The 13,640-nt window shown below is 38.9% G+C and overlaps 1 protein-coding gene across 5 annotated transcripts in view; it reads left to right on the forward strand.

The window, feature by feature from the left end:
• Positions 1-278: 278 nt before the first annotated feature.
• Positions 279-13,640, forward strand: part of TSC22D2 (TSC22 domain family member 2) — a 48,840-nt gene continuing 35,478 nt past the window's right edge. For 4 of the 5 annotated variants that reach the window (XR_006609123.1, XR_006609124.1, XM_004755533.3 and 1 more), the window contains exon 1: positions 279-2,273. Coding sequence is in view for 3 of the 5 variants with exons in the window: in XM_004755533.3 (XP_004755590.2) it covers positions 292-2,273 (1,982 nt within the window). In the remaining 2 variants the exon portion in view is untranslated. Of the gene's footprint in view, positions 2,274-3,577; positions 13,267-13,640 lie in introns of those variants that run through there. The other variant, XM_045088512.1, reaches the window with a different exon arrangement.

Here is a 13,640-nt window from a genome sequence, read left to right on the forward strand (position 1 = left end):
AGGGGATTGAATTGAGGCGCCGCGGCTGCGGGAGGCGAAAAGGAAGGAGGAGCCGCCGCGCGAGTGCGACGGGGGCAGAGCCGTAGAGATCGACTCAGAAGGAAACGGAGAGGAGGATGTCTCACAGAGCGGCTAGCGTCCGGATCAGCCAGTGACTCTTAACAGCGGCGGGCCTCAGACCCCAGCGCGGACTCGGACTTTGTCTTTGGGGGCCCCTGCTCTGCCCTTCCTGGTTTCCGGCAAGATTGCAGAGGAGCCGGCGAGCCTCTCTGCGCTCCAGCTTTCCTCACCATGTCCAAGATGCCGGCCAAGAAGAAGAGCTGCTTCCAGATCACTAGTGTCACCACGGCCCAGGTGGCCACTAGCATCACCGAGGACACTGAGAGCCTGGACGACCCGGACGAGTCACGTACAGAGGACGTCTCCTCCGAGATATTCGACGTTTCTCGGGCTACGGATTATGGCCCTGAGGAGGTCTGCGAGCGCAGCTCCTCGGAAGAGACGCTGAACAATGTTGGGGATGCGGAGACTCCCGGGACCGTCTCCCCAAACCTCCTCCTGGACGGGCAGCTGGCGGCCGCGGCGGCTGCTCCCGCCAACGGAGGAGGAGCCGTTTCGGCCCGGAGCGTGGCTGGGGCGCTGGCCAGTACCCTGGTGGCGGCCGCCACCTCGGCCCCCTCCTCCGGGGCACCTGGTGCCCCGCCGGTCGCGGGCTCGTCTGCCGGGCCAGGGGCCGCAGCCGCATCGCAGCCCCCCACCACTTGTAGTTCCCGTTTTCGGGTGATCAAGCTGGACCACGGGAGCGGGGAGCCCTACCGCCGCGGCCGATGGACGTGTATGGAATACTATGAGCGGGATTCAGACAGCAGCGTCCTGACCAGGTCCGGGGATTGCATTAGGCACAGCAATACTTTCGACCAGACTGCGGAACGGGACAGCGGCCTGGGCGCCACCGGAGGGTCGGTGGTGGTGGTGGTGGCCTCCATGCAGGGGGCGCATGGGCCCGACTCGGGAACTGACAGTTCCTTGACTGCTGTGTCACAGCTACCCCCGTCGGAGAAAATGAGCCAGCTCGCCCCGGCCCAGCCGCAGAGTTTTGGCGTTGGGCAGCCACAGCCACAGCCACCGCCGCCCGTAGGTGGGGCTGTGGTTCAAAGCGCGGCTCCAGTGCCGCCGTTCCCGGGAGCCGCGACCGGGCCGCAGCAAATGATGGCAGCCCCGCAGCCGAGCCAGCCCCAGGGAACGGGCCCCGGCGTCCTCCCGCAGGGGCCCAACGGACAGGGGTTGTCGCTGACGAATGTAACCCTGACGCAGCCCGGCGTGGCCCTGCCGCAGCAGCCCGGCCCAGCCGTCAGCGCTCCTGCGACGCAGCAGCCCCAGCCGTTCGCGTACCCCCAGCCTCAGCTACCGCCCGGACACTTGCTGCCAGTCCAGCCCGCGGGTCAGAGTGAGTACCTACCGCAGCACGTGGCCGGCCTGCAGCCAGCTAGCCCCGCGCAGCCCTCCTCCACCGGCGCCGGAGCGAGCCTTGCCACGGCTGCCAGCCTTCCAGTGGGCACGGGCCAGAATGCCGCCTCGGTGGGGGCGCAGATAATGGGCGTGTCTTCCTTGCCCAGTGAAGTTGTGGCCCCGGGGCCGGGACCCGCGCCGGGCGGACAGGCCGCGCCTGGTCAGCCGGCCGGAGTGCCCTTGGCTGCTGTGGGATGCGCCGTGCCGCCGGGCCTGGTTCCCCCTGGGACCGGGCAGCCCCAGTCCGTGCCTCCGCCGCAGATGGGTGGCAGTGGTGCGCCGTCAGCCGTGCCTGGCGGCCCCCACGCCGTGCTGCCCGGAGTTCCAAACGTGCCTGCAGCCGTGCCCGCTCCAAGCGTGCCTAGTGTGTCTACCACCTCTGTTACTATGCCAAATGTACCCGCGCCTCTGGTCCAGCCGCAGCAGCTGAGCAGCCATACGCCAGTCAGCAGGAGCAGCAGCATAATCCAGCATGTTGGGCTGCCCTTAGCGCAAGGCACACCCAGTGCACCAACAAGTCTACCACAGTCTGACCTAAGCCAGTTTCAGACTCAGACCCAACCTTCAGTCGGGCAAGTTGACGATACTAGAAGAAAATCAGAACCCCTACCTCAACCACCACTTTCTCTCGTTGCTGAAAATAAGCCTGTTGTGAAGCCTCCTGTTGCAGATGCCCTGGCAAACCCCCTTCAGTTAACACCTATGAACAGTCTGGCCACCTCTGTATTCAGCATAGCTATTCCTGTTGATGGTGATGAAGACAGGTATGGAAATCTTACTTAAAATATTTGATAGGAATGCTTGACCAAACACTTTAGTTTAGAATGCAACTTAAGGAAAGTTCTTTTATTTTTTTTTTTTAACTTTGAGTCCCTTAGCGTTTTTTAAGTATAAAAATTAGTTTGTGTTTAGTAAGGTTGATTTATCAGTTCTTGAAAAGGCATAGTTTTAGATTGCTAATGTGAAGGTGTAATGAGAGAATTGGTCTTGTCACATTCATTTAAAAGCACAACTGGGTAAGGACACAACATTTGTTCATTCAGAAAAGTGGATTTAAGCTTAATTCTCTTGATTTACAGGTGGCAACTAGTAGATTATGCCCCATAGGAGTGTCCTTTTCTTAGGTAACAGTTACACTTGAACACTTTGTCAGTTTGAGTTTGGAGACTAAGACATAAAATTAGAAGTTTCCCATTCTGGAAAACCGGAGGTCTTCTAGTAGGTAAAGATCCATGTAAGTAAGGAATCTCCTCCAGTGTATCTGCAAAGGCTGGAGAGAGAATGGTGAAATGTCAAGTCTGGCTTTGAAGATCCTATCATCCTCCAGCCTTTTAAATATAAGAACATAGAAGGTCAGGAGGCTTCCCGGTGACTTTACGATTCTTTTTTCTTTTTTCTTTTTTTTTTTTTTTTTTTTTAAGTAAAAAGTATATTGGAAAGATGTTATCTTCCATCAGTTTTTTTTTTTTTTTAACTACAGAATGGGAAGTATGAAATGAGACTCTGACAGTAGTAAAAGCTACAGTTCTTAGAGTAATTTTATAGTAAAAGTGTTAATAGTTGTCACCAATTGGCTCCCTCTTTACTTAAGGGATGCTTTTTTTAATGGTTTAAGTGAAAATTGGTGTATTGCCATACCAATTCTACAACAGTTGAAGTTTGGTTATAGTTCAGTGAGGATTTTAAGTGATTTTCAGGAAATACCACAGGAAAATTTGACATATTGCACATTTTTAAAAACTGACTTGTTACCAGCTATAGAATTACATTTAAAAATTACAGAGGTTTCAGGTACTTTACAGTTAGGCATTTATTTGTTGGGTTTTTTTATTTTGAGCAAGGTTGATTGCAGATATGTTTAAAGATTATGGATTTCTAGAGTAATTGGTATAGAGAACAATGAGATCTGTTAAAACTTTTTCTTCTGTTCCTTCTTAGTTCCTTCACATTCTTAACTTTTCAGTTTCAACTAGCCTTGTATTTTTGTTACATACTTCTGTGGTTTGAAAAATACTCATGAAATCATATTTTCTGCTTTTTGTAATTCAAAGTTCATCTTTTTTTGTAGGTGACTTGCTTGTTGGGAGTCTTTTTTCCATTTGAGAACTCTTAGAGAATACCACGTGTCCATAAGTGAGCTCAGCTAGCTAGTCATTGAGAAATTTTATATGGATGGGACTACCAAGTAAAAAAACTTGATTCCACAAGCCATTCAGAAAAATCCCTCTTTACATCTGCTCCCATATTTCACTTTTCACACATAGGGACACAACTAAAATGCAGATTGAGTTTATTTGTTCACCCCTTTTCTAGCTGCCAGAAACCAGTTTTTTCTGATGGGTTCGTAAATAACCATTTGCTTGCCTCTGTTCCTGAAGTACATTGCCTCCATATCTCAAGAAATGAGTGGTTTCCCAAACCACACCCCCCTTGTAAAACACATGCCCATCTATGAATGAAAATTGTATTTTTCTCTCCTTTTCATGCCTCTCAGTTTAAAGCATATGCAGTTCACATAAAATTCCCCAGAATTTTAATATGATGATGTGGCATGAAGCAGAGAGCTATGTTGACAAATGGAAACTCTGGAATGTATTCTTTAGGTATGACCTCAAAGATGCAATTATTCATCCTCTTTATTAAAAATGTTAATAATTTTAAGATTTTATTTCGGAAGGTGAATGAGCTACAGCTGCTACTGTATCTGTTCTTATCAATTGGCAATAGTTAATCCAGTGCAGGGGTTTTGATGTGTATGCAGTCATATCTTAAATATGGTATTTCCCTCCCCCACCCAGTCTTTTAAAATCTGCATTGTTTACCAATGTTGCATTTCTAATTTTTGTTATAATCATTGACTGGTTTTTAATTTAACATGCTAGTTTTCAAGATGTAATCTTACACATTTGACTATTTTGTCACTAGACCAACACACCTGGTGAAGGAATAAATCCATTAAGTAGAAATAGTTTTTTGTTTTGTTTTGTTTTTAATGGAAAGTCTTTGTGGAAGAGGGCATTTTAAATTGTATGCTTGAAATTAACACAGTTTTTCTAGGCATATGTTTAAATTACTGAGATAACTATATTTGAGGAAACCATACCAACAAAAATCATAATTTTAATACGGTGATTTGGGGTTGCTTTCTTAAATTAAAATCTACATACAATTTTAGTTGCAGCCATTTAGATGCAAACATTGGAGTGAGAGGTTTTGAGTAATTATGACTTTAACTTTGTGAATAGCTTGACAAATTTCAGATCCGAAAATTTTGTAAACAGTTTGCTTTTTTCTTTTTTTAAAGTTAATATGTTAGTAAACATAGTCTCGTTCTTTGAGAAAAGGAAGGAAAATGGAAGATTAACAAAAATGATTGAGGTTCTTTAGTCTGATATATTGAAAACTCTATCTCATGGTGTTTTTGGCTCCATTGCCTTTTACAAAGCTTCATTTTGAGACTTACTCATTTTTTAAAAAGAGGACTTATATATTAATACATTTTAATAATGTACCTTTAGAAGGGCTGACGATTATATATAGAAAGCAAGGAAATGTTTTCAAGTTCAGTTAACACTGCCTATTGACGTTATATTACTAATTGCCGTAAAGTTAAATATTCTAGCCTTTCTCGTTGGAAAGACTTCTAGTCAGTTGTTGATTCTCTCAAACTGATTTTGTGTAAACAGAATATAATAATGGTTGAAAATATAGTGCACAAAAAGCCACTTTTACGGTGAAAGTTACAAAATTTGTTTAAATTACCAATACACTTAACAGACTCCTTTTTGATAAATGGGGAGAGGTGCAAAATATTACTGGCACTTTTGGAAAGGGAACACAGTACAGATCGTTTTCCACAGATAGCTGACCAGTGTGAACTCTTGTAGGCCACATTCCAGGAACTGTTATGAATGGCTGCAATTGTGAACTGTCAGCTACAACCAAAAAATTGTTGGAAACCTGATTGTAAGGATCCCTTAGTGGCAGATGTCTTTATATCTTATTAATGGTTTTATTTGTATAGTTTGCTAATGTCTACTGTTGATGTATTATAAATTGTTAAATTTTAAGTGGTGTATCCTGGTATGTGCTATAAATACACAGATTTTTTGTATGGCTATATATGTATCTCAGATATACATACATACTTGTGCAGGTTTTTGAACTTGATAGTTAAGTGAGATTATGTAAATGTATATAAAGAGACAACTGTCACTCTTACCTTTATTGTAAAATCTATAGGTACTTATGAGAGCGTTAAAAGTCTCACTGCATTTAGTCTTTACAAATGAAAGCTCCTTAGTTGAATCTTTGTGTTATGAGCTTATGTTTCCTTATTGATACTGAATAATGGAGGTAATTTTGCCCATCCAGCTTTACAGTTGACGTTTAAATCAAACACTACATATTATCTTAGGTACTCTTACCAAGGATTTTGTAATTCAAAGTGTGAAATCCTGTGTATGAGTGACCTTATTATTTAGTATAAAAACTGATAATTGATGGATTCATCAGAGTGCCATGCTGATTACTAAAATATACTTTAGTCATAACCATGGCTCTAAGTAAAGGAAATTACCATAGATTTTCAAGAAGATTAATGTTGATGGATTCATCAGAGTGCCATGCTGATTACAAAAATATACTTTAGTCATGGCTCTAAGTAAAGGAAATTACCATAGATTTTCAAGAAGATTAATGTTTCAGAAGTGTATCAGTAGGCAGTATGGTACTTTTTTTTAAATTAACAATGACCTATATATTGTTCAAAATCATGTATGAACTAAATTCTATAGGCTGAACATTGGATAACCTTTAGTAAACACAAGGGCTTCTAGAGTGGGTAGGTGTAGGTAAGACACACTCTGGTTAGTAACAGTTTCTTCCTTGTAGGGGAAGTAGGGTATCTTGAACTAAATTGCTTTTTTGAGATGTCATTTTTTTATAGTACTGATACTGTGGTATATGTATTTTCTGTTTCCTGAGAATAAGGGTAATAGTAATCTGTTCTTGGAGAATTCTAATAGCACTAATTTGGAAATAGTAAAACGTGACACTGGATTTCTGGATCTGGTACTTGCTAACAGTCCTTTTGTGCAGTAGAAGAGATTAGAAGTAGTCATGCACTTTAGTGTTCTAGTATCAAAGAGCACCCCCAACAATCAGATGGTAAAGAAACCAAAATTAGTCTCTTTACTGAGGAATGGTTGATAGGGGAGTATAAAAAGATCTTGACTTTTCTTTCCTAAAACAGCAGAAGTTGGGCAGTGTGGGGAGAGGTAGAGAGTGGTGGCAGATAACCAATACAGAAAAGCAGAGAGTGAAATGACATGGCATACAGTCTCAGAAGGAATAGGAATACTTATTACTAGTGAAGAAAAGGCATCTAATTCCTTTTTTAAATAATTGTTTTAGACCAGTATGTATTTACTTTTTGAACAGATACTGTTTATTTCTTAATTGCATTACTCTTGAACTATTTAAGTATGAGTAAGAGGAGAGGGTTTATAAAAATGGATTTGCCTGGTTAAATGTGGCCCAAATGATGATGTTTCCTGAGTAATTTCTTATTAACGGGAAGAGCAGATTTTTAAGAAAAAACCTTAATAGTTGACAGTATTTAAGGGGTATGTGCACCAAAATTCCTGAATTGGAATAAATCCTTTAAATTAGTTCTTTATACTAAACCAAGTGGACTTGTGATTTGAAGCTGTTTTTTTAATATAGTATAATCAAATTATGGTATCCACAAAGAATGTGCATACCTGAATTATTGGTATAATTTGGGTTTTTCCCACGGCAATTCTTGAACATACCAAATTACTCAATATTTGTCACATTCTTAATCTGGCATGGTTTAGGGCAAAAACTCCTCCATAAAGATTTAAGAACAGTAACCAATTCATATCCTTCCTATATATCATTATGTGACTTTCTTAATATATTTTAACATATGCATTTCAAATTTGGCTGGTAACAGTAAGGATACATTATCTGCTTTTATTTCTAAAAAGTATGTTCCTAATGTGTTTTTAAGTTAGGTGAATTAAATTTCATCCATGCTTCTCTGCATTGCTCACCTCTCAAATTTAAAGCCCCAAATTAGATTTCAGTGTTTAGTTTTATTTCTTCATACACAACTAACATTGTTTAAAAGAATGAACTCTCATTAAGTTACACATTTGTAAGTGATGGTTATGTGAAAATTCTGCAGATCATTGAGCAATAATTTTAATAATGTTCATAAGCTTTCACTAAAATTTGATGAAAGAATACTAAATATAGAAGAGAAACTGTAATTAATGGGTCATTTATTATAAGTAATGCTGGTGTGTGTGAAATGTTGGCAGTTCCTCTTCATTATTAAACAAGAAAATTGTTTAAACTTTGAATGAAGGATACCTAAAGCAAAGTTTAAAACCAACTAGTTTCTAAGGGAGAGTTAGAATTAAGTTTTACTAAGTAGTTATGTAAGTTAATCCGAAACCCATCCTTGCTACGTATTTGGTCTACCTAACCTTTGAAAACAAAACAAAAACAAAACAGGAGATGGAGGCTCTCAGTCAAATAAAATCAGTAGTGTGCTTAATTATGTATTAGCATATAGTATGAATGACCATTACAGACAGTGGAGTTAGACAAGCCTGGGCTGAAATCCCAACTGTGCTGCATACCTGAGGCATTTGACCTTCAGGCGGTTATTTAGTTCTTTAAGCCCCTTGTTTCCCCGTATGAAAAATGGGGATAATGCCTGTGTTGCACAGTTGGAGAGTATTAAATGAAGTATGCAGGTAGTTTATAAACAGTCCATATATAATATGTATGGCAAACATACATTACAGAAATGTTAGTATTTCATTGTCCACAAACTGTTTTCCCAGATCCCACCTTAACATGCTATAAATCATACCAAGAGTCTTCAGTTTTTATCTGAAAGTGTAATTACTTGGTGTATGGATATAATAACAGGAAGGGGGACAGTGTTTCAGGCCAAAACAGTGTTTCAGAGAAGTCATGATGTTGTAAAACATATAGCAGTTGGGTTCTAATCCTGGCTTTTCTACCACTTACTTTCTTTAGTTAAGTCTTTTAACTTATCTCAGTATTCGTCATTCGTAAAGTTAGAATTTGAGACTTGGTCAGATTTTAAGATTCCCTGTGTATGACTTGATACATTTAAACGTGTTTCATAAGGTAGCTGCCAACTTAAACCTTTCTGCCACCAGACTATCATGTGACAAAAAAAACAAAACAAAAACAAAGCTTGCAGATACTCATCAAGTAGGTTGAATACCCAAGAAAACCTTTAAAGTGACAGTATGTCAGTCATTCAACTTTTTTTTATGTTCTCTGAATAGTAAGTACTGGGATACAGAAAAAAAGACTATCCTGCCCTCCCAAGAACTCAGATTATATGAAGATAATTATCAAATATATGCTTTCATATATATCATAGGCTGTGATGGAGTAAAATATAAGGTACTGTTGGAACAATTTAGGACATAGTTAGACATGATATGGGGAGGAAATAGACTGGTTTCTGTTTAAAATTAATTTATTATCTGCATAGGTAATATGTTTATATAGTTCTAAATATACAGGAATGTAAACCGGAAGTCTCTCTGCACTTCTGTCCTCCAGCCACCCAGTTTCTGTCCTTAGCATCAACCTTTTATCACTTGTGCATTCTTCTGAAGCTAACTGTTGGACTGAATCTTAAAAGGCTGACTTAGGCTAGGTCACTGTTAAGAGAAAGGGATGAATTTCTGAGTAGAAGAGGATGGCAGTTTGTGTAACACTGTGGAAGAAAGAGATGTCAGTTTTGGGAAATGATGTGATTAATTTTGACAGCAACCAGAGTGAATGGCTGAAATGTCATGGTGAGAAATTGTGATTTTTTTAATCAGAAGATTATGGTTGCTGTTAAAGGTGTTTCTTGAAGCTTTTATTGTTAAAGTAGTATGTATCTTAGGACCATTTCAGTACGCTTTTCAGTGATTATTGTATTTTTAATTTAAATCGTATGAAAAAGTTGTGTAATAAGGAGATCCTATGAGAGCTCTGAGTCCCAGAAGTCAGGATTCTTATCCAATGAAATATACTAAATAGTTTGGTATGCCCAGCTCTAAGTTTAAGTTCTGTTTGCCTGAATATTACCTTAATAATGATGAAATAATTGAGTATATGTTAAGGTATATAATTGAGTATATGTTAAGGTACGCTACTAAAAGTTGATTTTTATATAGCATGATTTGGAAAGTGTAATCCTATATTAAACACAAACCAAGCTTAATTTTGTGAGGTCTTCTGTATGCATAATCTCGTTGAGTTTTTCAGCAACTGTAAGGAAGTGTTCCTCCCTTTTTTATGGATTAAGGAAACTGAGGCCTTGTTTGAATCACATAGTTACTAAGTAACAGCATATATTCAGACATAGGCCTTCTGATACCAAACCCATTACTCTTGGATATTTCCAGAGTTTTATTTTATTAATTTGCTTACTATAAGATAGGGGGAAGGAAAGCTACTGTGGCTACTGATCTGTTGTGTTGTAACCCTTTACCTAAAGGATGTTTTTAATCATTTTAAATCCTTAGATAATAATATTGGAGATGGCCTGTTGTGCTTCCCTGGTTTCTATTAAGAGGTCGCTGAAGTTGAGTTTTAACATAAGGGAAGAAAGTATTTGCTGAGTTCAGGGCTCATGTACCTCATCCTTTAACATTCAGCAATTTTCATAGCTTAGTTTTGAGGTGTGGAATGTTTTTCCTCTGTGTTAGAGTTAGCCTACAAAGATAGTATCTTAGCAAAGCAGGTCGATGTATGTCATATTTGAGTCACTCTGTGATGTACTACTTTCATGTACTTAGAAATTAATAGGATAGGTTATTTAGTATATAAAGTCAGGAGGAAAAGGATATATTTTGTTTATTGATTTTGAAAAATGTCCACAAATGGGAAAACAGCACTTTCACTTTGGTGGCTGAAATTCAGAATAAACCACGCCTCAGTCTCCCTAAGAAGCGCTTTGTTGGCTTTATATTTAGATTAATAGTTAACACTGACATCAAATATGTTACTAGGAAACTGGTTTCAAATTTTATTTCTTGGGCAGAACAGAATTTGTGACCAAAGTTGCATAAAATTCAGTATTTCTTTATGACCTTGGTTGCAATGATCTCTATTAACTGTTTTCCTTGGGCTATCAATTTCCTCAATTTTATGCCATCTCAAAACATGATCAAGCCCCTTAGTATTTACAAATGGCTCTTTTGAAGTTCTTGATCAGTTAGTTTTTACAGATTTAATATATGCCTGTTAAGCAATATTTTGAGACTAATTGTTGCTATTTGCTAAATATCCCTCAAGTTTATGGAAGACATCCTTGCTGAAGTATTAGAGAAATGAAAAGTGTCATATTTTCTAAGTCTGTCTAAATGTTTATCCTTGGAATCTAGACTCTTTAAATTTTTCTAGAGTACATAGATTGTATTACTCCATATGGTTTCTTCATTTTAAATGTATGTAGAAAGTGATTTACTGCCAGCTTTTGCAACCTAAGTGTATTTGTTCTGACATGTTGAAGACTTTAGGTACATTTATGGTATTTTATTTCATAGGTTCCTTTTTTGCCCCAAGATACACAACTAACTGCAGATCCATTCTTTTTTCACTTCTACATTTGACTTATGAGAAACATTTCATTTTTAGAGTCTGGCTGTAAAAATGCTGGAATCTCATCATAGCTTAAGTCATATGATTTCATTTAAAACCAATTTATTTGGCATATGAATTTGATTCAAATTAAATATATACATATGTATTATTCCAAAATCGGGGGATCTGAAGTTTTTTTTAAAGAATGTCATCCTTATAAATATAAGTACTTTTTAATGAATTTTAAATTCCAGACTTGCAGAATAACCTCTAGGTTTACCTTTTGTTGTTGTCTCATATATACTCCTTTCCTCTTTGAGTCATTGTTTTAAATCCAGACAGACTTGTGTGAATAGCAAACCTGTCCCCATATAGGACGGTCCTGGGTAAGCCTGGTTTTTAAAAAAAAAAAAAAAAAAAAAAAGCCAATCAAGTCTTCGGTTGGTTCAGTTGACTTTCATTTAAATTGGTAGACTGATTCCAAGTACAGTGAAAAAAGCCCCTGCCAAATGTATCTTGAGAGGATATAAGCTGTTAAATAAATAGTGGTTAGCAGCCTCTTAATCCTTGATATTAGCAGATCTAATCAATATGCTTGATTACTTTGGACCCAGCCTCTAGAGAAAAATAGAGAAAGGGTTAAAAGCATAGAAAGGAGTTAAAGTAGGTAGGGCAGACAAAGAGAAGTATATATACTGCCAATATATACTGCCAATTAATCAAATAGTTGCTTTCGTGATACTCTGACATCATCTGTCTGCCTTTCCTAATTTTGGATCATCTAAGAGGTACCCTAGTGGTTAAAACAAAAAATACCTTTTAAAAAAACGTATTTTTAAAAAATTCAGTAGGTATTAAGACTGAGTCTTAATCTGAATTTTGAAATCATGGAATTCTGTTGAGTATTTGTTTGCTTATTGATCATTGATATTTAATTGCTATTCCAGTAGAATTTGGAAATAATTTTTTTGTGGTACTAGTAATACTGTAGAGACTCTCTTAAGGTGCTTATGAGGGTCTCAGGATTGCCATGTTGTATTTGAACTTCATTTTGATAATAAAATAATAGCTATTATTTATTGGCCATTGGCTATATATACAAAGAGCTTTATATTCAGTCTAAGTTCCTTAACCACCCTATAAGGCTAAATCATATCACCATTTAACTGATAAAGAGACAGACCTAGAGAGGTTAAAATTAAACTCCACTATATGTTTAGCATAGTGATTTAAGAGCGTAAATTCTAGGACCAGATTGTTACCTACTAGCTCTGTGATATCAAGTTACTTCTGTCTGACCCGTTTCCTTATTGGTGGGATAGGAATAATAATAATACCTGCCTCTTAGGGTTGTTGTAGAATTGTGTTAATAAATGTAAAACACTCAGAATTGGGTCTGGTATATAATAAGTATTTAATGTTCTTAGCTTGCTGTTATTCTGCTACAGCATGGGTCAAGGATTTTAGAGGTAATGTGACAAGTTTTTGCTAGCTCCCTAATATACATGTTGGGGTTGGGGAAACTATGGGAAAATCTGAGGTAGAGGGGGAGCTATTAGTAGATTTGTCATAAGTTTAAATAGTCCCCTAAGAAACCACTCCAGAGATGTGAGGTGAATCATGTAGGCTGGGAGCTCGCCAGGATGAGCCCATCAAGCCCATCAGTTAAGATTCTATGGTTATAGATAGCCCTAGGGAACATATCTCCAGGGAATGGTAGAAATGGATGGTGATTAAGGTGTGGGAGCTCTTACCTCTTAAAGGCCCACTACACTAATGTAAGAAATTTGAAAGCTGCCATGTAATTGCTGCACCATGTTTTACCCTAATCCAGAGAAACCACACATAAATAAATGGATTATAAAGGTAGAAATCATGTCCAGTCCAGCCCAGAAAAGGACTCAGTTGTTCATTATCAAACTCTATCAAATAGATCCTGTTAAGAATTTTTATGTTATGGGTGATTGGGCAGCTCAGTTGTTTGGCATCTGCCTTCGGCTCAGATCATGGTCCCATCGAGCCCTGCACATAGGGCTCTCTGCTCAGCGGGAGGCCTGCTTCTCCCTCTCCTACTCCCTGTGCTTGTGTTCTCTCTCTCGCTGTGTCTTCTCTGTCAACTAAATAAATAAAATCTTTTTTTAAAAAATTTTATATTATGAAGGTGTAGCTTAATTTATTTTACATGAATCCTGTACCTGGGAACAGCTTTGCTAAACTGCTAAATGTTGGGAAACTTATAAAGGCATCTCATATAGAGTAGTGTTGATTAGGCTGTGAATTGGTCACATTCATATGTGTTTAAACATATGCGCACACACATAATTGGATGTATTACCGTATTACCCGTATTACCCCTTTTAGAACTGTGATCCTGAATTGTTGTCAGGGTCTGCTGGATTTCATCCAGTTTTTTAATTTCTTTCAAAATGTTTAAAGCAAGCTTATGTTGTATTTTTTTCTTTTTATTAAAGTCG

Source organism: Mustela putorius, unplaced genomic scaffold, assembly GCF_011764305.1.
Source record: "Mustela putorius furo isolate JIRA1106 unplaced genomic scaffold, ASM1176430v1.1 tig00003834_pilon_pilon_pilon, whole genome shotgun sequence".
NCBI classification, from domain to species: domain Eukaryota; kingdom Metazoa; phylum Chordata; class Mammalia; order Carnivora; family Mustelidae; genus Mustela; species Mustela putorius.